This window comes from Astatotilapia calliptera, chromosome 13 (genome assembly GCF_900246225.1).
Source record: "Astatotilapia calliptera chromosome 13, fAstCal1.2, whole genome shotgun sequence".
NCBI lineage: Eukaryota > Metazoa > Chordata > Actinopteri > Cichliformes > Cichlidae > Astatotilapia > Astatotilapia calliptera.
This window is the reverse complement of record NC_039314.1, coordinates 1526543-1552061: the sequence shown is the minus strand read 5'-3', so window position 1 is coordinate 1552061 and position 25519 is coordinate 1526543. Positions and strand designations below refer to the sequence as shown.

Sequence of the window (25519 nt, the reverse complement as noted above, 5' to 3'; positions counted from 1 at the left end):
CTTGCTTGGAAGTTTAGGGAGGGGTTTTTCCGCTGTAAAAAGAAGTTTTCTTTCCACACACAACGGACACTAATGTTTTTGTCACTCTTTATGGAATCAAACTCAAAGTAAGGTCAGTACTTCCACGCTTTAAACGCTGCACGCTCACACTCTCTCCCGCACTCGATATATGATCCACTGTTGATCTGCACACAGCTGTTGTCACGAACGTCGCACTCGCTTACGTCACTGTCATGAGACATTCTCGCAAAAAAAATCACGGTTTTAGTAACGCAGTAACGCAGCGTTCCTACGGCAAAGTAACGGTAATCTAATTACCGTTTTTGCAATAGTAATCCCTTACTCTACTCGTTACTTGAAAAGAGTAATCCACTTCCTCTCCTGATGGAGTAGGCCCTCTGCCTACTGGTGGTGGTCAGAGGGCCTGGTGGCGCCAGTGTCCGGCAGCCTCGCCTCTGTCAGTGTGCCCCAGGGTGGCTGTGGCTACAATGTAGCTTGCCATCACCAGTGTGTGAATGTGTGCATGAATGGGTGGATGACTGGATATGTAAAGCGCTTTGGGGTCCTTAGGGACTAGTAAAGCGCTATATAAATACAGGCCATTTACCATTTACCATGGTTTTTAAAAATGACGTCATAAAATTGTGCACTGACCTGCTTCTGAAGCCAGCTTCAAGGAGCTGTTTTGAGGTTCCTACTTGAAATACATACTCTCACTAACCCCCCGACCGACACCAATTCACAATTATATAGCCTAGTAAATACTTGTCACGTCAAGACAAGTTCACAGCAGTAAGTACACTAAATAAATTACTAACAAAGCGGTTCACACATTCATAGTATGTCCATAACAGTACAAAATAATTACTTGCATCATGACATTGATTTAATGCAAGACAACACTTGCATTAAATTAAGGAGTTGTATATTGTCAAGGATTTTTGTGTTTATATACAGGGTATATAATTTAAATATCCCTATGGTGAAAACTGGGAAATGACGTTATAGTCTGAAACATTTAGTGAATGTCTAAGCTCTGACCAAAACAAAAAATAGTGGACTGTATTTTGAAAAGATTACTCCGGAAGTGTACTTGTTGTCGTTCCGGCGGAAGCTGCAGACGGCGAGAATTGCAGCGGCAAACCCTAAACACACACTGGGTTGAAAAGAGCTTCTCTTATTCAGCGTTACGTGTCCTCTTGAACACAGACATGTATCGCCCGGGTGAACCTGTTCGCCAGGTGCCTCCACCGCTGCCGTTCGGACCTCCACCGCCTCACGGCCCTCCTTTTAGACCCACAGGGCCCTGCTCTGTTCCTCCTCCTGGACACTTACCCCCCAGGCCCTGTGGACCATATCCGGTCGCGGCACGAGATTATCTCCACAACAGACCGCCGAGTGGGCATTTCGTTCGTGTACGTACCCAAGACTAGGTAGTACTAGCTTAGTGGTGAAGTAACATGATTGGGAAAAGGGAGTTGGCAACCATAACGCTAGCGTACGAATTCATAGACCACTGTGAGATACAGCTCTGACACTCCTGTATGTGCGGGAGGCCTCAGTGCACAGCATGCACCTCTCATTGTGAAAGAAGTGGTTGGTTTCTGTATCCTAACTCAGCTTTTTGTGGGTAAATGCGAGTCACGTGACTGACATGAGCACGCTACACAACGTTTGGCTTCACGCTTCATAACGTTGTACTGCAAATATGTGTAGCCGTTTCTTATTAGGTCTACCATATTTAGAAATAAATTTAATATATGTATATGATCGATGCATAAAGCAATTTTGAGAATTCATAAAGTCATATGTAGTTCAGAAAAAAACAAAAACATTTTATTTAAATTAAAAAAAAAACACATTGTTGGGAGGGAAACAAAGAGAAACTGGCTTCTTTTTCCACTCTAACCGTGTTTACAGGCCGTTATCTGTTTTACACACTCGATCAAATAACAAATACAAAATAAAACAAAAAGCAAGTTAAGAATCATAATGTCTCTTTCAGTGGACATAAAAAAAGTCTTCGGCGTAATGTTAAGTCTTTTGTGCTATTTGGTGCATCTCAAATATATAAAAGAAATAATCCTAAAAGTAGCTATATTAATACTGAAACAAACAAGAACAGAAAGTAAAATATTCCCTCCAAACAAAACGTATAAATACGAAACATGCAATTCAGTCCATGCTCCGCCCATCTAGTTATAAAGCACCAAATCACAACAACTGTCCTGCAAGGCATGGCCAGCGACACTCCCTTTTCTGTCAATGTAAAGAACTTTAAAAACACATTAAATCCCTTAGATATGTTAATAAAAGACAAATAAGTGCAATTTTAACTGTATGTATCAGTTTTTGTACATGATAAAAGAAATCCGTCAGCGTGGGCAAGAAATAAGTGTGTAAACATGCAGAAAACATTCTGGTAGCTCACTGGCCAGACTGTCTTTTAATTATAAAACGCAAGACTTCTTTTAATCAAAGCCATTTTTCCCCTACCACCCTAAGGCACATAGTGGAAAAAAACAGGAAAATTTCTGTCATTTAATTGTTTCTGTTACTTAATTACTTTTATCCGGTAAGTTGTAAAGGTTAAGGACATACAGTTAAAGGTCTAGCATCTACGCTGTCCAAAGACACACTGGGCTGGATTGGAGTCTTTGTCGAGCCAATTCTGTTCCCTGGTCCTTATGTTTGACAACCATGATGTAGACAGATACAGTATATAGCCTACAAATTTCTGCTAGACTAAACATCATTTTAGACAAAAGAGTGAATGAAATTTAAAAAATGTAGTTTTTGAAATGGTAAAGAAAATCAAAATGTCTTCTTAAGAAAAAAATGTTTAAACATTAACGTCTTGTGTTTCAATTTTGAAAAGTAGTCACATTCCTTATACATTTTTAATAATGTAAGCTGGCTGCAAATAACTACTAACATTCCATTTGTTACCTGCTGTCTAAAAATGACCCTCTTAAATTTATAGAGGTTGCTGGTAGAAAGACATACGAGAAAGGAAAGAAATTTTAGAAAAGGTATAAGAAATACACTGTTATCAACCCTAAAACAGCCGTAATAACTCGGAATGCTTGCAAACTTGCAGACATAATTAATCTTCTTTAATTATGTCTTGCATTGGTTAAAGGTTTTTAACCCCCGGATAAAGTACAGAAATGCTAGTCCACCTGTTTGTTTCTTTCTAAGATATGGTTGAAATGGTGCTGCTGTCTTCTGCTGATCCATTTTTTTCTGTAAAAGTAATTAGTACTTGCTAGCTTCCTATCTAATCAGCAACTGTTTGTGTTTATATGTATGTATATATTAACATGGTACTTAGCTAGAGAGGGCTACTTTTGGGTCAATTCATACGCAACGTTTTCTGTCTGCTGTGGAGTACTGACAAGCGGCTGGCTTTGTGGTTAATTTGTCAGTTCCGTATGGATCAGTATTTGCTCTAACTGCTTCACATCAACAAGGGTAAGTTGGCACTTTTTTTTCTGATGAAAGACAGTCTAGATCATTTGTGAGTTGTAGTGTTTTATAGTGTCTCTGTATGTTAATTGCTAATGCTAATGACAATAACTGAGCCGTATCATGAAGTGTATCTCCAGGGAGTCTCTTGTTGCTATAAGTCAGTGTTTGGACTTCACTTTGATTAGTCTGTTCTGTTGAAATAACAAAGTCTGAGTTGACGTAGAAAAATGTTGGTGATCTCAGGAAAAGAAGTATTTAGATAGCATGACCCAACCAATAAGGTCAGCAGTGTAAGCTACTGTTGAATGAGCTTGCTGCTGTTAGATATTATTAGATCAAATGTGGAATTATGCCAAACATCATATCCTACTTAGATCATCTGACTTTAAGGAATAAAATTAATAAACCATTCTAATGCTGGGACATTCATCCCCTTTTAGATAGCAGAAACCATCTTAACAAAATGCAGCCACTACAGATCCCTTTGTGGATGTGTTAGTAAGAGCATCTAGCGTAAAAACCCAAGTAGCTCTTTATCTTCAGTAGTTTGTGTGAGATTCTTCACCGGGAGTGTGATTCTCCCTCTGTGAAGAGTTCAGCTGAGCCAGTGAACCTGGACTGCATCTGTACTGTTTTAAATGTCATGTAATAAGGTTAAACTGTTATGTAACCTGAAAACTTGTAATGGAGAAGTTAGTTATCCCCTTCTTAGGATTGTACCATTAGTTTATGTCTCTGTTTTGTGTTACCAGTGAAACATTTTTATGAACATAATATATTTTCTGATAGTGTTTATTTACTCTACATTGTTTCCCGTATTTTGCAGGATAACATTTTAAAATGAAATCGAATTGGATTTTTAAATCCTGAAGATGCACTGAAGAATTGATGGGATTTGAATTGTCCCTTATTTGCTTTTAGGAATGGGCAAATACAAGTAAATATGTTGTTGTACTGATTCATGACTTTTTTCTTAAGAAACATATAACATGTCATTTTTAGCCTTCATGTAGAGATTTGTCTTCCTTTGTACAGCAGGAAAAAAACAGTACTATCTGTGGCTGCTACTCAGTTTGACTTGGTGGAAGTTGTATGTTTGTGTGCCTACATTTATCAGAGGAAACTATTGTGTATTTTAGTTTGTTTAGTTTTACAATAGCCAAAAGTCTTGCTAAAGAAACATTTTGGAAGTTGCATGTTTTATAGTCACATGCGGTAATTGTACAAGCCAGAGTTCAAGAAGCCTTGGAAGCATTTAAACACCATTCTGATTACCATTGTGAGCACACACGATTGTGGCCATGGCTGATTTTTATAGCATTTTGATATATTTATTGTATGTGGCACATGTTACATTAGGTAATTAAGGAGCTCTGTTTTTTTAACCTGTCACAGTGTCTTCATTTGCTTGATTATGTTGTGACAAAATAACAAATGTTATGTGTACAAAAACCTTTCAAAAAGTAAAGAAAACCTGTGTCCTGTGCTGTTTTTTTTTTTTTTTTTTTTTTAAAACAATTTCATTTTTACTTTAGAAACATCAGCTAGTGTTACTAGAGTAGAGCTGGCTTTTTATGCTTTTATTGAGACTCAGCTACTCCATTTGCATCCCTTCAAAGTCACTGACTGCAGGTTGTCATTCACACAGTGGTTCAGTCACTTTTTACAGCATGTACTCTGTTCAGAATGACCTGAAAGGTGATGTTGATGCTTAGCACTGTTTACTTTATTAAAATTCCTGAGAAAATAGTTGCCACCAGTGTTGGTCAAGTTACTTGAAAAAAGTAATCAGTAACTGATTACCGATTACTTCCCCAAAAAAGTAATCCCGTTACTTTACTGATTACTTATTTTCAAAAGTAATTGTTACTTAGTTACTTTTTAAAAACACAATTTACAATCTGAAGAGGTGATAAAGCGATAGATCTTTCAGCCCAATTCTACTTTTTCTGCATAATCCATCATACAAAATGTAATCAAATGGAAAAGTCTCTTTTTAAAACTTGTTTTATTAGTTTTAATCTTTTAATTTTATGCATCAAGCAAAAATTTAATTATATGCAACATTCTCTGACTGGAAGAAATTAGTTTAACATTTAAACCTATTTTCTGCACATTCCAGCACATAAAATAAAATTTGCTTTTGTGTTTACACTCACTCTTTCGAATAGATGCAAGTAAAACACAGCAGAAAATAAATAAAATCAAAGACTCAGCGGTCCTGTTGCTCTATTTTCACCTGTAAAGCAGGAGTGGGGCAGGCAGAGGTTTACCCTGGTGCAGGTGTGCCGCGGTCAGTTGAAGAATCCGCGAGTTTCTCTGTGAGTTTCCCATTACGTCGTAGCTACTCGGTGCTTGTTTGGAAGTTTAGGGTTTTTTTTGCTGTAAAAAGAAGTTTTCTTCCCACGCACAGCGGACACTAATGTTTTTGTCACTTTTTATGGAATCAAACTCAAAGTAAGGTCAGTACTTCCACGCTTTAAACGCTGCACGCTCATACTCTCTCTGCACTCGATATGTGATCCATTGTTGATCTGCACACAGCTGTTGTCACAAACGGCGCACTCGCTTACGTCACTGTCGTGAGACATTCTCGCAAAAAAAATCATGGTTTTAGTAACGCAGTAAGGCAGCGTTCCTACGGGAAAGTAACGGTAATCTAATTACCGTTTTTGCAATAGTAATCCCTTACATTACTTGTTACCTGAAAAAAGTAATCAGATTACAGTAACGCATTACAAGTAACGCGTTACTGCCCATCTCTGGTTGCCACACAACCCCACTCACATTTAACTAATAATAATCTGTATGAACAGTTCCAGTCTGGTTTTCACCCCTCCCATAGCACTGAAACAGCACTTATAAAAATAACCAATGATCTTCTTATGGCAGCTGACTCCGGTTTACTTTCCATTCTTATTCTCCTCGATCTGAGTGCTGCTTTCGACACTATTTCTCACTCTATACTTCTCAGTAGGCTAGCCTCTATCGGTCTCTCCCATACTCCACTAGCCTGGTTTAAATCATACCTGTCTGATCGCACTCAGTTCATTCAACTCAAATCCTTTACTTCTCAGCCCTTTCCTCTGACCACTGGTGTGCCCCAGGGATCTGTCCTGGGGCCCCTTCTTTTCATTATCTACCTTCTACCGCTTGGACATATTTTCCGTAAATACAATATCCATTTTCACTGTTATGCCGATGACACCCAGCTTTATCTGTCCACTAAACCTGATTCTGCTCTTCCCCCATCCTCCCTTACCCTCTGTTTAGCTGAACTAAATTCATGGTTCTCTTCTAATTTTCTCAAACTCAATAGTAATAAATCCGAGCTCCTCTTGGTGGGCACTAAATTAACATTATCCAGAACCAACAGTTTCTCTATTACTATCGATAACTCACCGGTCTTCATTTCTTCCTCTGTGAAAAGTTTGGGTGTCATCCTCGACTTTATCTTTCAATTCACACATTAATAATGTTACTCGGTCTGCATATTTTCAATTGCGCAACATTAATCGTCTCCATCCTTTTCTCACCCCACATGCTAATGCCATTCTTGTCCATAGCCTTGTTACTTCCCGGATTGATTATTGTAATTCACTTCTTTTTGGTCTTACTCAAAAATCCATCCACAAGCTCCAACGCGTCCAGAACTCTGCTGCCCGTATCATCACCAGGACCCCTTCTGTCCACCACATCACTCCTGCCTTGCAGCAGCTTCATTGGCTCCCGGTCAAATATCGCATCAATTTCAAAATACTCTTGTACACATTTAAGGCTATTCATCATCTCTCTCCTCCATATCTCTCTGATCTGGTTAAGATCACCGCCCCATCTCGTTGTCTCAGATCTTCTTCTTCCCTTTCACTCTCCGTCCCTTCCCCCCATCTTGCAACCATGGGCAGCAGGACTTTCAGCTGCTCTGCTCCACGACTCTGGAATTCCCTAAATCCTGATTTAAGAAATATCTCTTCCTTCTCACTCTTTAAGTCCAAACTCAAAACCCACTTGTACAAAATAGCTTATCCCACATAACCTCTCCACTCTGCTATTTTATTTGTTTATGTCTTATCCTTTTATGTTGCTTTTATTCTACCGTGTACAGTGACCTTGAGTGTTTTGAAAGGCGCTTTCAAATAAAATTTATCATTATTATTATTATTATTATTATTATTATTAGTCTGGTGAGATTATTTTTCTCTGCAATTCATGAATAGGCATGTTACTGAACTTGCATTTGAACAAGAAGATGTGATACAGAGTTTCCTCCATGAAGAATTTTCCTCATCTTAAAATGAAACATGAATCTTTTAAAGTAGACCAAAAGTTTCACATTTCCATGGTGGTTAGCTAGGGCCTTGTATCTTAATTGCAAAATCCTAACTCTGATATGCTGAGACAGGCAGGATTCACATGGATGAATTTCTGGCTTCAACACTCTTATTTGCCTTGAATTGGGTAACATCATGCATCGCTGATCTAAATTACAGATCAATTGCTTTGCTTTGTCTGTACTATAAGTGGAGAGACATTCAAGATCTGAAGCACCAGTGCAGACATTCAACAGTCATGATTATTCACTTGTGATTTGTGCAGTTTGGCATCTAAATGTAAGAAATAAGTTATTCATTGCAGTGAATAATCACCCTGTCGTATTTGAACAAAATTACTCCGAGGAAGGCACCTCGGCTGATGTTAAAGGCTAATCAAAGCTTGGCTAGCTTGCCTTGTGATGATTGGTTACTATTGCTATGACATTTGTGCCAGCAAAGTTACCCCCAAACATCAGGAAAGCTTATGTCAAACGTTGGAAGCAATGCATTGATGTGAATCCTGCCTTGACTTACATAGGTGATAATACTGCAAGGGTTGACTCAGCTAAACAAACTTTAACTGACTATAACTATAACTGATTCTTCTTCACAAAAAGAAGAACCTCACTACTTAGTACTCATCTATGTAAAGCTCCAAAAGGAGCCACTCACTGCATTCAGATCTGCTGTAAAAGCTTTGCTATTCTAACATTAAGATAAGTAAAAGACTATATAAGCAAAGACACAGTTGTTATGGAACAAATGCAGACTAACTGAAATGTAAAATTAAAGTTTTATATTGTCAAGAATAAACAGTGAATAGTTTAGAGCAAATACTCTCAAAAGTTGGAACATTATTTTACCCTGGCAGCTTAAGTTGCCGTCACACTGGAAACGATTCCCTCATTGCATATTTACTTTGAAGCTGACGACTGGTCACTTAGTAGAATGCCGGGAAGTTGAGAGATGTTTCTTGGGTCCTGCTCGCTTTGAGTCACCAGCTGTTATTTTCCCCGTACTTGCTCGACGCGACTTTCTATGGTCTCTGGTTGTTACATCAGTGTAAATTGTTTCCAGTATGGATGCAGCTTCAGTCTACAAAAAAAAAGACAGGCTTGACACTTGACGCAAGTAGTAAAAGCATTAATCCACTCTGTAGCAATAATGACAGTTATACTCTGTGCTCTACATAGAATAAAAACTGTCAAAATTACTATGGGTTGCAAGATGAGGCAGGTCAAACATAGGCTGTTGTAAGATTTTGTAAAAAAATTCTAAAATAAGCTAATAATTACCTGTTGTGACCAGACCACTTAAATGGCTAATCTTTTGTTTGTAAATGGAAAACCTTCTAAGTGCAATCATTTAGTGTGATAAACCAAAACTGCATGGGCTTGACCATTTTTAGATAAATACTATCATTTGGGAAATGTCTATTTAAAATCTCTTTAGAAGTTATTCCATACAAAATAAAAAATGCCATAGATAATCTTCTGCAGTTATAACCTGTACAGCACTATAACATGAAATCTTAATGCTCTCAGCCCCACTGTAGCAGCTTCTCCATAGACCGTAGTACACCAATTGCTTTGGGAGGAAGCCAGCAGATTGTTACTCCTGCTGAACCATCAACACATCCGGTACCACAGTGGAATCCCCCTCCAGTGGAACGTCATTCTCTAGATAATAGGTCTGTGTGTGTGTTTGTGTGTGTTTCTGTCATTGAAATAGTGTGTATAAGTCAAAGTTTCAGCATTAAAATATTCTTTTGTTTGTAACACATGTTTGTTTCCAGTGACCGTGCTGGTGAGGAATTCCTGAGATGCATTGCAGCCAACAAACCTCTCCCAAACTATCTGAAAGGCAACATGGCATACAACCTGGCTGACGCATTTAAGTCAGCTAGTATCTTGAAAGAAGCAGTCAAATCAGACCGTGAATTCCAGAAGCATGTGCCTAGAAGCAAGAGCCGTAGTCGAAGCAGAAGCCGAGGCAGGTCTCGAGCCAAGAGTCGCGGTCGAAGCAAAAGCAGAGTACGCAGCCGAAGCAGGGGAAGAAGCAAAACTCAAGCCTGTGGGAAGAGTCGAGCTAGAAGCAAAAGTAGGGCTCGCAGTAGGAGTCGGAGCAACAGTCGAAGTGAGAAAAAAAGTCATGTACGGAGCAAGAGTCGAGCAAGGCGATCCAAGTCACGAAGTAGCAGTAGTGAAAAGAGCCGAGGCAAAGGCAAAAAGAAAAACAGGAGCCCCGGACTCATCACTGTCAACAGCAGTAATAATCTGCCAGGAAATAGTCTATTAGAAGGATTGAAGCTGGTTATGAGCAGCCAAGATTTGGAAGATCACCTGCCATCTCTCAAAGATATCATCCTCACTATTAAGGTAGAGCTTATTACTTATTCCACAAGTTATGCTAAGATCATTGTTTTGCTGGACCAAATTGAAACCAGCTGCATTGTAATAAAAAAATCAACATTAAGAGTTCACAACAACAAACCCTAACATTATAGTAATGTTTGCCAAGTACTAGTATGATTTAGCATTTGTAAGTCATTAATTAGTGTATTTTTTTGTTTGTTTTTAAATTAAGACAATCTTGCAGTGCAAAACAGAATTCTCTGACATGCTTTATGTAACTTGATCTAAAAATGACATTGTGTATGGAAGTAACTAGTAATTGATAGAGATTTCAGCAGCATTATTTATATATATATATATATGTATTTATAATATAAAGAAATTATCAAATTCTATGTAAAATGTCTTTAAGTAGAAGTGCATATGTCAAGTCAAGTAAAATTCTTGTAATTGCAGAAGCTGTTTTTAGGAAAATAAGACTTTTCAGTGAAACCTGTACAAATTATGTGCTGTATCTACCCTGCATGTTACATTGGGACAATACTATTACAAATTGCTATTATATTTAAATAATAGCAGCTTAAATTAATAGGAGCTTAAATTGAAATTTCTTAACACAGCACATAGACGTCTCGGACATTGGCAGTTGTAAATGTTAAAAGCTATAGTTTATAATGGCGAGGTTTCAATATAGGCCATATGATCCAGGAAAGAATGTTAGTCTTAAGTTAAAGCATGTAACAGTGCACTGGAGCTTGAGGTTTTTAGTTGGTGTTTATGCTGAACTTATTTATGCTGAAATGAGAATTACATTGACCTACAAAGGCTCGTGGGTGAACAATTGATTGCTTTAGCCCTGAACCTTTAAACTGAGCAGTATAATTGTGAGCAGCCACAAATTCAGTGTATCTAATTGTGATTTCTTCTACACAGGCTCCAGATGAGGGCAAAAAAGTTGAGTGTGTATCTAATGAGCCTACACACATGGAACATGACAGTCAAGACAGTTTATCAATGCTGGAAAAGGAAAGCATGCTGCTTCCGCATGAAAGAGTTGGTGGTGATTTCTCATGGCTTCAAGGACAAAGTCAAGAAGATGCTGCATACCAGAAAGCTAATGAACTTGAAGATGAAGAGTCTTTCTTGTATGGGAATGAACCAGCTTCCCAGATTAATGAAAAGGCCAAACTACAGAAAGAGAGTAGTTCCCTTTCCACTCGTTGTGGACATCTTCTTGATCCAAATCAGTCCCTGCAGTTGGCTTCTTCAACTTTAGTCCACTCCAATCTGGACAACATGGAATATGAGAAAATCAAGACCATATTAAAAAGCCTGGGTTCATCAAGTGAGATCAAGGTGAAGACGCAGGGTCAGAATGAGCAGGAGTCATCTCCTACACTTGTCAATTCAGACAAAGCAGCAGCAACTTTAGCATTGCCAGCACTCAATAACCCAAATGTACGTCAGGCTCTGGAGTCTCTGCAATCTCTGATCAAAGGTGAGAGATTTCTATTAAATGAAAGATTCAGCATAGTTTACTCATGCTACTGAGTTCTATTTTTTTCAGTATTTTGTGTTATTAACGATAACAGTTGTTTGATTTACTTCATTATGGCAGATTATGAGTTACACATAACATACTTTTAAATTTTAAACCTGAAATTGTATGTTATTTGACTTGTCTGTGAATACAAACCATATGCAGTGTATTTAAAATAAACATAGATAATTTCAAAAGATGCACTAGTTAATGGACTACTGTTTTCAGGACTTGAGTTTGGCATTTAGCTAACTTCGTCTTTTGTTTTTGAACCAGAAGGGATTTGGATTTTATATTGGAGGAAGAGTGGAGATGCCCAGAATCCATGTTTTTTTGAAGTCCAGTATCCACAGTTACTGATAATTTGTGGTGCTGCTTCATCTTCCAGTGTTTGTAGTGATTGATCCACTGTGTTTTATCAACTCCATTTTCAGTACAGAAGATTGTACAGCACTATCTCACAAGTGTTATGGAGATGCTGGTTTCTTTTACCAACAGGACCTCTATCTAACGACAGTGCCAAAATTACTAAAATGATTTTCTGATCTGTTTATAAAGTAAACAGTAATAACATACTGTTACTTTATTTAACAGCATGTTATTGGTCAGCTAACTCATCTGACGCTAACCCCATAGAGCAGCGGTGCCCAACCTTTTTTGCGCCACGGACTGTTTTAATATCAGACAATATTTTCACGGACCGGCCTTTAAGGTGTCGCGGATAAATACAACAAAATAAAATGAAAAGGCCAAGACAAAACTGTGGTATTTTGTAAATATAGTAATAAACACTAATTCACTGTGTAATTGTGTAACTTTATTAGCAGCGTCCTCCTGAAATGCTCCAACAAATTTGAGAGTAACATAGTCCTCTGTGCCACTTGCTCTCGCGTAAATATTTCTTTCAAAATAAGACACACAACTACAACATGGGAAAAGACCCAGGGAAACAGAGTTAACGATAAAAACCCTGAAAACCATACATTTCACAACCAAACCTCAAATCTTGCGGCCCGGTACCAAACGACTCATGGACTTGTACCGGTCCGAGGCCCAGGGGTTGGGGACCGCTGCCATTGTTATATTTATATAAAATACAGACGAGGTAAAGGGTGCTCAGGCTCCTAAACACGTGCTTAACTTTTGGTGAAAGAGTCTTGGTTTTCTTTTTTTCTGTTTTCTTTGAACTCTTCTTTTTCCAGGGTGGAATGACTGTACAGCATACATCCTTAATTACTTTAAAAAACAAGAATTGGGTGCACAAGTTTAAATTTATTTTGAATTTTCTTTAAACCACACTGTGTTAACATTGTACATACAGGCTCAAATATATACGTCCCCACTAATATTTGGTTAACCGTCCCTTAGCAAATTGCACCTTGACCTGATGCTTTTAGTACCCATTAACAAGCTTCTGGCATAATCCTAGCTAGATATTTGACTAGTCTTCTTCTAGCTGCTGATCTGAGGAAATGTAAAAGAGGAAAGATTTTGGAGGTTGTAGTCCTCCTTCATTATTCCAGCCACTTTGTGCAATGTACCAGTACAACTGTTTCATGTGAGTGGGACAGTTTGCGTGTTCTTTTTATTCTTGGCTGTGCTGACATATCCAAATAACTTGTACTTATTTATAATTGTTTGAATTGATGATTCTGGAATGTGTAGTTGTTTAGAAATGTCTCCGTGAAACATCCCCTGCATGTGTAAATCTACAATTATCCATCATAGATCTTCACAGAGTTCCTTAGACTTTTCCAGTGTTCTAGACATCGGTCAATACCATGACTGCTGGCAACCAACTTTTTATGCTGGAAAAGAGAAACTACCAATTGTAGTCAACTGGTAGTTTTGACAAGTCAATAGGTAAAAGCCTTGTCAAGTTAAGATTCTGTAGAACCCTCAGCACCACTTATTAAAACATAGTGAAGTGAATGTATAGATTTAAGCATACATATAGTTTTTGCACTTTGTAGATTAGAGACAATCCATCAATTTAAACTTAGGAACCAAATTCTTGTTTTAAGTAATATAAGGTGTTGTACAATCAGTCCACATTGGAAAAGGGTTAGGGTTAAGACTCAAGTGACTACTGTGACTACAACTGTAAATGTGCATACTTTTCAGATGTTAGACATTTCTGTATTGTAAATGCTTTTTGATTGATATGAGGAAATATTCTATAAGTCTGAGGTACTGGATTTCTGATTTTCACATGCTGTTAGCCATAGTCATTGATATTAAAACAAAATAAGCTATTTCACTTTGTTTAATGAATAGGAATGAAATAGGAAATATATATGTAAATTTATCCCCTTTAAATCAAGTAAAAACAAGAATATTTTTACCAAATTATCAGTTTTTTAAAATAGACTCATAAAGGGTAACTTTTGCAGTGGACATGAAAGGGGAAAATGGGAGAAAATTATAAAGATCAGACCTTTTTCTTGTAGCAGTCTGTAATGAGTTTTATTTAAGCAGTGAAGTTGGGCATTTTGATATGGGAGTCTGTGGAGATTGAGTTGCTTTTGGAGGCATCCATGAAACTGCATTTTCTGGCTCCCTGAAATTTGCTTCCTTTTTAAAAAAAATCCTGAAAGGGAATTGGGAAAGACCAAAAAAAATAATGGTTTAAGTAAACCATTGTTTTTTGTATATATTTAAGCATATATACGCATGCTTAAATATATACTTCACTCTCTTTTAATCCAGTTTCTGGGTAACTAAACTATAATGATTTGCTAATTATCACACGTTTTGCATTAGATTTTTACCGAGGTAAAATTCTTTCACTGTGTTGCTGGTGTGGTTGTGATTTTTTTTTCTTTTTCTTTTTTAATGAAAGAGGTCATAAAACATTTTAAATTTCATTAGGTCAGCCATGAAGAAACTTATAGAACGCCCAGCATTATTGTTGCCTGAGGGATGGCAACAAGCACAAAAGTCTGCTTGTGTGAAACGAAGAGACTTGTATGACAGCTATTTACCCAGCTGATGTCACCTGGTCTGATGTCTTAGACCTCTGTTATTATTCTTTTATACTTTTATTAGTGAAAGCATAGTTATACATTAATTACCGTTAATCTTTGATCCTTCAGCTACAAAGGAGAAACGAACAAAAAGTGACTGCGCATCTCAAGCATCTGATAAACATAAGGTGAATTTTCAAACATCATTTGTGTAATGAAGTGAGATACAGGAAAAAATGCTAAAGCACCCGCTTATTTTGAAATTCGAATGTGTTTCACAGGAGGGTGACAGTGAGGAAAGGAAGAGAGAGAAACAAGAGAAAGTAAATAAAATGGAGTCTTTGGCCAAAGAACTGGATGAACTGTTAAAACAAGATGGTAATGTAGTGTTCGTTGTTTATTTCCATTTTGTTGTCTCCCACAGTCTAAAATATTCCTTACACTTAAATACTTTTCTTCTCCATTTGCAGGACTGGGTTTTATAACTCCAGTTACTGGCTTTTACTGCCAGAACTGTGAGGAGTTCATTGGAGATTTGAAGTCTGCTGAAAACCATGCAGCTATCCGCCATCATAGTAACTCTATTGTGAGTACCCATTGTACATAACTCATTATGGATGAGGCACATGATACTCTACATTCTTTTGAAAAACATAAAAGGATAAGTATGTAACCGATTTCAACTTAGCTGACATCTTTTTCACATAGTCAACGTGCTCCTTGCATATACAGAAAAAAAATGTTCAATGATTTTCAGTTATATTTGATTTAAATAGGATCATAACCCTTCAACTTCATGACTACATATTTAAAGGTTTTAATGCCACTTGTGCTTATGTTTCATGTTACTCACCAAAACACACTGTGTGTATCTTTGCATGTTGCTGGAGCTATTAATTCTATGAAAAAAACCCCAGATGGAGTAGCCCTGCACCAACATTTTTGCCAGTGCAATTCACCAGTTGCGATTTTCTTTCTTTCAAATTTCCTTCTAAAGAAATCAAACAGCTCAGAACAGTTGCGTCATTACATACACTCATCATGACCATGTCTTGATAATTTTGGATTTTTTGGTGATTTCTTTGAGCTGTTCTTTTTCCAGGTTAGACTGATTCTGCAACATATATCTTGAGTGATTTTAAAAAACAAGAATTGGATACACGAGTTTGAATTTATTTAGGATTTTCTATCATCCACACAGGGTCAAAAGTATACATATAGGCTCAAATATATGCATATACTCAAAAATTTTAATGAGTGGCGTCAAAAGTTCTACAGTATATTAGTTAGTAATAAAAGTATATATTAACTTAGTAATAAAAAAAGAAGTGTATGTGTATTGCACACTGTTATTATTGCACATTAATTATAATGCACCTTGTTATAAATATAAATATTATTATTGTTAGTTTTTTTTTACCATTGTTACCTCCCTCCCAAAAAAGTCCAGGGAGGTAGCCAATCAGGTCAGCTATTTGCATTGATCAGGGCTATTGCCCTGTTGTAAAAGCTGTCCTTGAGTCTATTTGTTTGGGACCTCAGCAGCCTGAACCTCCTGCCGGACGGCAGCAGCTTAAACACCCGGTGTCCTGGGTGTGTGCAGTCCTGTAGGATGCTGTGTGCCCTCTGGAGACAGCTCCTCCTTCAGGTCCATTTTTTCTAAGGATTCTTAGAAAGTGGAGACGCTGTTGGGCCTTCTTTAAAACCACATAGGTGTTAGGTGTGTCTATGTGCACACCCAGAAACTTGAAACTGGAGACCCTTTCCACACACTCCCCGTTGATGCTGACAGGCTGCAGCTCAGACTTCCTCCTTCCAGGTGAGAGATGGTGGTGTGGAGCGTTGTAGCAATGGCATCTTCAGTTTATCTGTTAGCTCTGTATGTGAAATGGAGCAGGTCGAGTGTGGGTGGCAGGCAGGACATGATGTGACGTCGGACCAGTTTCTCGAAGCACTTCATTATAACAGGTGTTAGAGCAACTGGTCAGTTGTCGTTGAGGCTGCTAATGTTAGTACGCTTTGGCAGTGGGACAATTGTAGCTGACTTTAGGCACGGCGGGATGCAGGACTGGGACAGTGAACTGTTGAAGATCTTAGTGAAGACCCCAGCCAGCTGGTCTGCACACTCTTTTAGGACCCTTGTGGTTACCCCATCTGGTCCGGCGGCCTTCCTGGGGTTCACTGCCCTCAGTGTGCGCCTCACCTCATATTCCTGCACTATGAGGCTTGGGCTGCTTCTGCTGTCCAATGTTTCTACTGCTTCTGCCTCTGGTCCCTTCACTTAAAGCGTGCGAAGAAGTGGTTCAGCTCCTCTGCAAGCACCGCGTTACCCTCAGTCAACGTGGTATTGCAGGGGCTTGTAGTGCTGAACTCCCTGCCATACCTGTCGTGAGTTGTTGTTGCTGAAGTGGTCTTCGATCCTTCTCTTGTACGCTGCCTTGGCCTCTCTGATGCCTCTTTTCAACTCAGATCTGGCTGCACTGTAATGCATACCATCGCCGGATCTAATCTAGTCTATTGACTTCTCATTACTGTTCATGATTGACTACGACTGATAGCCTCTCTTTGCTACCATAAAAACAATTAGTTTTACAACAGTCATTATACTGATCAATACTCAGAACCAATGTTCCCCCTAAGTTGCGTGCGTGCGCAGTTGCGCACTGCTGGCACGGTCTCTGCACACAGAAAATCTGCATTGCGCAAAAAGAAATCTAACCTGAATTGAAATGAAAATAAATACGTTAACAATTCTGTTTTGCAGTGTTAGTGTTAGTAAATGACTGGCTGCTCCAGTATGGCAGCCACCTTATCCCATAGTCGAGCCAATGATGCGATTCACATTCATATACAGTGGGGCAAAAAAGTATTTAGTCAGCCACTGATTGTGCAAGTTCCCCCACTTAAAATGATGACAGAGGTCAGTAATTTGCACCAGAGGTACACTTCAACTGTGAGAGACAGAATGTAAAAAAAAAAATCCATGAATGCACATGGTAGGATTTGTAAAGAATTTATTCGTAAATCAGGGTGGAAAATAAGTATTTGGTCACCTCAAACAAGGAAAATCTCTGGCTCTCACAGACCTGTAACGTCTTCTGTAAGAAGCTTTTCTGTCCCCCACTCGTTACCTGTATGAATGGCACCTGTTTGAACTCATCATCTGTATAAAAGACACCTGTCCACAGCCTCAAACAGTCAGACTCCAAACTCCGCCATGGCCAAGACCAAAGAGCTTTCGAAGGACACCAGGAAAAGTATTGTAGACCTGCACCAGACTGGGAAGAGTGAATCTACAATAGGCAAGCAGCTTGGTGTGAAAAAATGAACTGTGGGAGCAATCATCAGAAAATGGAAGACATACAAGACCACTGATAATCTCCCTCGATCTGGGGCTCCATGCAAGATCTCATCCCGTGGGGTCAAAATGATCATGAGAACGGTGAGCAAAGATCCCAGAACCACACGGGGGGACCTGGTGAATGACCTGCAGAGAGCTGGGACCGAAGTAACAAAGGTCACCATCAGTAACACACTACAACGGCAGGGAATCAAATCCCGCAGTGCCAGACGTGTTCCGCTGCTGAAGCCAGTGCATGTCCAGGCCCGTCTGAAGTTTGCCAGAGAGCACATGGATGATACAGCAGAGGATTGGGAGAATGTCATGTGGTCAGATGAAACCAAAGTAGAACTTTTTGGTATAAACTCAACTCGTCGTGTTTGGAGGAAGAAGAATACTGAGTTGCATCCCAAGAACACCATACCTACTGTGAAGCATGGGGGTGGAAACATCATGCTATGGGGCTGTTTTTCTGCCAAGGGGACAGGACGACTGATCCGTGTTAAGGACAGAATGAATGGGGCCATGTATCGTGAGATTTTGAGCCAAAACCTCCTTCCATCAGTGAGAACTTTGAAGATGAAACGAGGCTGGGTCTTCCAACATGACAATGATCTAAAACACACCGCCCGGGCAACAAAGGAGTGGCTCCGTAAGAAGCATTTGAAAGTCCTGGAGTGGCCTAGCCAGTCTCCAGACCTCAACCCCATAGAAAATCTGTGGCGAGAGTTGAAAGTCCGTGTTGCTCGGCGACAGCCCCAAAACATCACTGCTCTCGAGAAGATCTGCATGGAGGAATGGGCCAAAATACCAGCTACTGTGTGTGCAAACCTGGTAAAGACCTATAGTAAACATTTGACCTCTGTTATTGCCAACAAAGGTTATGTTACAAAGTATTGAGTTGTATTTTTGTTATTGACCAAATACTTATTTTCCACCCTGATTTACGAATAAATTCTTTACAAATCCTACCATGTGAATTCATGGATTTTTTTTTCACATTCTGTCTCTCACAGTTGAAGTGTACCTCTGGTGCAAATTACTGACCTCTGTCATCATTTTAGGTGGGGGAACTTGCATAATCGGTGGCTGACTAAATACTTTTTTGCCCCACTGTATACGCAGCTAGTCAACGTCGTTGACAGGCTATGACAGCATCCTTATGTGCCGACACCGGTGTTTTAGCTAGCAAAGCGGCGTGGCTGATGTGGAGTGAAGCCACGTTAATGACAACGTGAACAACCATTGGAGATGTGAGCAGGACAGACGGAACAATCGACGGAAAAAGTGTGGACTTTATACCAGTTTTTAAACTGTTCTGAAAACACGTAAAACCAGAGTTATGATAAAAATATGCAATGTTTGTTTTTTTCTTGAATCCTATCGTTGTCTATATTTACTGGAAAAAGAAACAGTAATAACGGTGTTTTATAAGGAAAGCGCTCGAAAGCACTCTCCCCCTGTGAGCAAAAACAAAACACAAAACCACCCCCGCGCCCCTCGCCTTTCCTATTGGTGGAAACATGTACGATGTGGACCAATCAAAAAATGATATGGCAACAAGGCATTTAGTTGTTTAGGAAGGGAGGAAGTTTTAGGAGTGACGGCGGTGTTTTGAGATGTGAGAGATTTGCGACGTTTAGCGCAAATCTTGTGTAGTCAGTGTGTAGTGTAGTCAATAGTTTTGTTGTGTGTGTCAGAACAATGAAGCGACTGCTGAATGTTACAGGTGTTACAGCAGTGATACATCTCCTGTTGTTAGGCCTGCAGGTATCAGGCTGTTGTTCTCCTTTATCTCATAGTGGACAGAAATTATTTTTTGGAGTGGCAGAAATAATTTGTGTGGCATCAGATTTGATGCAGAACAGCTGATTGTTCTGTAAATAGTTTGAAATGTTTATTTTAAAAACCACCTTGGCTGCATTTTTAGGTAAACCGCTGCAAAAAACTTTGTTTTTTGAAAAACTCAGTTACTTTTTTGAAGAAGTAACTATATAATTAATTGCACAACATTGGCCATTATATACTGTATTTTGCAGACAGAGTGACAGGACTCTCTCCCAGAGCACAGACTCATACTCATAATACAAGTCAGAGCTTTATAAAAACAAAATAAAACAAAGTTGTAAAACTTTGGTTTTGTTTTATTGTTTCCAATAGTGTTAACATACTACACAGGTCATGAACAAGATTTTTTTTTAATTTTCACTGTAAGTGGGCTAAAGCACTTAGAATAGAATAGAATAGAATAGCCTTTATTGTCATTGTACAGAGTACAACGAAATTGGAGTGCCACTCCCTTGGTGCAAGATAAATAATAAATATAAATGTAAAATATAAAAAGTACAATAAAATAATCGCAAGTACTCAAACAATAGTAAGTACGATATATACAGGATAGCAGCATTAATATAATGACAGTATGAATAGCAGCATAATATAATGGCAGTGACGGTATGGTATAGCTAAGCAGGTTCAATTGATTTTGTGCTTAATGCTGTAATTTGATTATTTTGATAAACCACGTGACTTGGATGGATTTGATGCTGGCGTGACCACAGTGCACACGTCTGCTGTTGCTCACAGTGGTCCAACGGGCCTCTCAGGGAGTTTGTGTGTTCGCTCAGACACAGAAAGAATTAGAGGGAACATTGCTCAGAACAAGGGTTAAAGTTCAAGCAGCCAAGTGAAAATCTAAGACAGATAATTAGAAATGTCCAACTTGGAACATGTCTTGGAGTAATTTTTAAACAAGTACAGATTCCAAGGTCATTGATCCAAATTGTTTTTTGCAAGTACCCAGATGTGTCACTACTTTGAAAGGGGCTAGAAGCACACCCAAACCATCACCCTCAGATAAAATCTGGACACAACTCTGTGTTCCAACAGGATAAGGATCCTGAAAATTTGTGGACTGTGCTTAAAATGTAGGTCGAACCCAATCTGCAAAGAAGAGTGGTCAGATATCCAGTTATTATGCGCTAAACTAGTTGATGGTTGCCAAAAGTCAGTTGTAACTTGCTACGGGGCATTTAATCAAAACTTAGTAGGGGTGTGTATAATTTTGACCCTGTTTGGAATAAAGAAAAAAATCCAGTTGTGGACCCAGTTCTTGTTGTTTAAATGAATCAAAGTTGGAAAAGGAGCAGTTCTAAGAAATTATTAAAAGCCTAAAATATACTATGATGAATGTATATAAACCTCTGACTACAGTTATATAACTAACCGCATATACAAGCTTGAATCTAAAAATTTTGTTTTCACAATGAAAAAAACTTTACACTTATCCCAAAACTGTTTATGTTCAATCCCCCCTCGTGTATTTGTAGGCAAAAGAACAGACGGACAGGCACTCTAAAGACATCAAAGGACACCCACATCATTACAGTCCCTCCAGTAATCGACACCCTGACCCCCCAGACAGGAGAGATCACAGGGGTTATGGTTACCGCGGGGATTCAGGAAACCACCGGAATAGCACAGACCATCTACGGAATTGGAAGGATGGCAAAGATTTCAGAAGCCGATACCATGATGATGACCACAAAAGTCACAAGGATAGAGATAAAAACATCTTCTTGAAAGAGGAAATGAAAAAGGAGCGAATGTTTATAACAGTCTCCGATGGACTGACACCTTCAACTTCTAACATCAGGGTCAAGGAGGAGGTGGACAAGGAGAAGGCCACTGGAAGCCATGGTAAAGTTAAAGCGAAAGACCTAGAATCATCCAAGGAAAAGAAAGGCAGCATTGAAAATGATCAATACAGTGATAGCACTGATGATGACGGAAAATCACCTAAAACAAAAAAGAATAAAAAGAAAAAGAAGAAGAAGGAGAAGGAGAAGGAGAAAAAGAATAAGAATAAGAAACAGAAGGAGAAGTCTTAGGTGTTATTTTGTCCTTGTCATATAACTCTGGGATGATGGTAGCAGCTTATTTCTGGACTGATTTTCTAACATAGTTTTCTCACTTTCTTTTCCTCCACCCAATTGTTTTTTGTTACTGTCATTAGAAGAGGAAGGTAGACCTCAGAGTGATTCATCATGTATGAAGGAATAGACTGATATGTTAGGAAGCACGTTTGTTGGTGGTCTTTCTCTAAAAGAAGATTAGTATTACTTTTGTCTTTGTGTATCTAGTACAGTGGTCTTTACCTCACTTAGAACTAAGATTGATTTTTCTCAGTTAATTCAGGTATTTTTCCCCCACTTCAGACAGCGTGTTTGCTCGGTCAAATTAATTCTCATGTGGAATGAAATGTTCTCATGTGTTCCTCAGTAAACAGGCAAACAAAAACCTTTTCCAAGACGTCTGTTCCTTTTACACATTCTGCACAGTTTTCAGCACTGTATTAAAGTCTGCCACGTTTCAGGTATGGCATCACATCTTGGTTCTATTTTTTAATTAAATGTTCAATAAAATAAGCAGTAAGAAAATAAGCAGTAAGAAATTTTTTTCATTTCATTGGACCAACAGCATTGTAGTTTTAGAAAAGGTATACATGTATCTGACATCTTGTATTCATTTTGATCTCAAATAAAGACGTAAAATAAACAAATGTGTACTATTCCTTAGTTTTTGGGGTTTTCTTTCTTGATTTTATGTTTGATATTATGTTTGAGTGGCTCCCATCAGGAAGTACATGTAGACTATGCTTCCAGGATGTAGGACACAAAAAAAAGGGTCACTAATGTCCCTACAGCATTTCAACATCTGAACTGTAAGCCTTTCCCACCCCAGTATTGCATCCTTTTCTTGCTTCCTTCCCCACACATTCAGTTCCTTGGTAATTGAACTGATCATTGAATCTGAACTATGATTGGTCATTTTATACTGATGCTTTTATGTTCTATGTCTTATGTGGTGGTCTCTGTGCCTTTTTAATTGCCCCTTGGGGATAAATAAAGGGAATTTGAATTGTATCAATACATTTGAAGTGATCATATGCGTGTTTGATTTAATTTTAAATTTACCACAATTTGTTTTTAATATCTGAAATGTTCAAATTTATTCAGGTAAATGGCAAAGAACCTGCATCTAAAGAGTAGTTTAGAATTCTAGTACAAATTGGAAATAGTGAAACTACAAGTAACTCAAAGTTACTTTACTAAGTTCGTAAGCTAAGTTATTTTTGCTTGACGTCTGTGGAGAAAAAAAGGTCTGACTGGTTTGACTGTTTTTACATACTAAGGCTTTTGACTGTGTCTAATGTAATGCAGTCGAAGCTCATCTATCAGAGATGAATATGCCATCCAAAAATGGAGCAACACACTCCATATTTTGTTGTAAATTATTATAGGTATATCATATGTATCTTTTTTCTATTGTATTTACCAACATCAAGAAGTCACAAGAAAAGAAAGACCACACCATGGTACATGTTTAAATACGGAAAGTTTATTGATCTAATTTATTTATTAAACAAAAAGACAACATTTTTTTCACACACAAGGGTGGGCCAATATCAGACAGAAATGTGAACTCCACTCTGTACAGTAGGCAGTAAACTGTGATATGTAGATTCAAGCTGTTCATATTTTTGGCCACCAGATATGACCGTGTTGCAAAGCTTTGAGTAATGTTAAGTGGAGTGATTCTTATATAGCGCTTTTCTACCCTCCCAGGGTACTGAAAGCTCTCTATTCAACATGCCACATTCACCCCATTCGCACCAGCACCGTCTTGTATCAGCTCACTAACTACTAGTGATGGGTAGATGAGGCCTCGTGAAACATTTCAGCACATTCCCCAAACTGTATCGATACTGTGTCGACACAGTGTTGCTGTTTTGCTCCATACTGACACCTGCTGGACCTTAAATATAATTGTGGACAACTTACTTGAGACTCACAACAGACTGATTCAATGACCTGGGGCCCGTTCTTCGTACGTCGCTTACTACATCCAAGATCAAATGACACATCCAAGACCAAACCATCGCGCTAACCGTGAGCTCGCTAATCCGGTTCCCCGAACACACCTGCTGTTGACGATTAGTACAGCTGGATGAAGTAATGTGAGATCACTGGGTGTCGTAAAAGGGGCTACGCATCGATAGTAGAAACATTGATCGGCAACCCTCTGATTGGTCGGCGAAAATGTCGAAGGAGAGCGCTCGGTATTTTTCGGCAGCAGAGCAAGAACTCTTGAGTGAGGGATTTCGGGAGTTTCAGAGTTTAATCAGAACGCAAGGGAACACTGCAAAGGCTCCAAAAGGAAGGAGAGAGGGCTGGCAGAAAGTTGCTGACAAATTAAACTCGTAAGTAATTTAATAATAACAATAATAATGGAGTGGATTGATATAGCGCTTTCCAAGGCACCCAGAGCGCTTTACAATGCCACTATTCAGTCACTCTCACATTCACACACTGGTGGAGGCAGCTACAGTTGTAGCCACAGCTGCCCTGGGGCAGACTGACAGAAGCCAGGCTGCCATATCGCGCCATCGGCCCCTCTGGCCAACACCAGTAGGCGGTAGGGTAGATTTATTATATTACACTATATTATCCAATATTATATTACATTATATTATATTATGTTATATTATATCCCCTTACACATTAGAGCCACAACAGGACCCACTAGAACATGGGAACAAGTAAAAGGGAAATATAAGAATATTCTACAGAATGGTAATATTTATCACTTATATTGCTTTTCGTCTCTTGGAAAGAGACCCTGGAATAATCTGTTTGTTTATAACAGCAACCAAGAAAAGGGCAGAGCAAAAAAAAAGACAGGTGGTGGTCCTGCACCCCCTCGTCAACAAGTTGGTTAAGTAAATAATACCCTCACGGGAATATCGATATCTCTCTATGAGCACACTGTCTCATAGAGAGGATCCTGTCTATCCCGCAATATACGCTGAATTCTGGAAACTCTCCTTATCAATCTTGCACCTTCCGCAATGGGCTGCTCGCGTATACGGACAGGATATGACTGCGACAGACTTCCCAAATCCACCTTCGCTTTTATAGCCGTGGTCTCCCATCTTGATTACACAAAGTAATTTCCAATTACTACTCTGAAATATGAATTACATCTGTAATAATCACATACATGTAATAGAATGTTAATAGTTCATTTCCCTTTTTTAGGAAATGACCTGTATGTATCTGTGTGACATCAATAAATGGATCAGGTGCTGCATTATCTTTAGTTACATTGATGTTATTTATTTATGGTGAAACAGTGGTAAAATATCGCTGTTGCTTTCGTATAAATGAAGCAGACATACCTGCGTGGCCGCGATCTGATCCTGTTTACATAAAGTGAACCTGCTCCCGAGCAGGTTTACGCTTACGGCTCTGTTGCTATGGCAGCAAGTCCCGGATGAGCTTCGGGGAACCGAACGATCCAAGATCACGCGAAATCGTCAACAATCAAATCCAGCTAACCTACTTAGCGAGGTACGAAGAACGGGCCCCTGGTCATACTTGTACACTGTAAGGTATTGTATTTTCCATGGAATCATTTTGTATCTTTTACATTTCAAATATTGTAGAAATCTTTAAAATATATTGTGAATGACA

At 38.8% G+C, this 25519-nt stretch overlaps 1 protein-coding gene across 1 annotated transcript; it reads left to right on the top strand.

Annotated features, from left to right (window-relative positions):
- The first annotated feature begins 1088 nt into the window (after positions 1–1088).
- On the top strand, positions 1089–22557 carry LOC113034913 (uncharacterized protein DDB_G0287625). The gene is made up of 8 exons (XM_026190073.1): positions 1089–1415; positions 9329–9474; positions 9580–10162; positions 11072–11636; positions 14774–14832; positions 14926–15022; positions 15115–15230; positions 21314–22557. Exons 1-8 carry the CDS (start codon positions 1212–1214, stop codon positions 21872–21874), a joined length of 2331 nt encoding a protein of 776 aa, XP_026045858.1. The 5' UTR covers positions 1089–1211; the 3' UTR covers positions 21875–22557.
- Positions 22558–25519: the final 2962 nt, after the last annotated feature.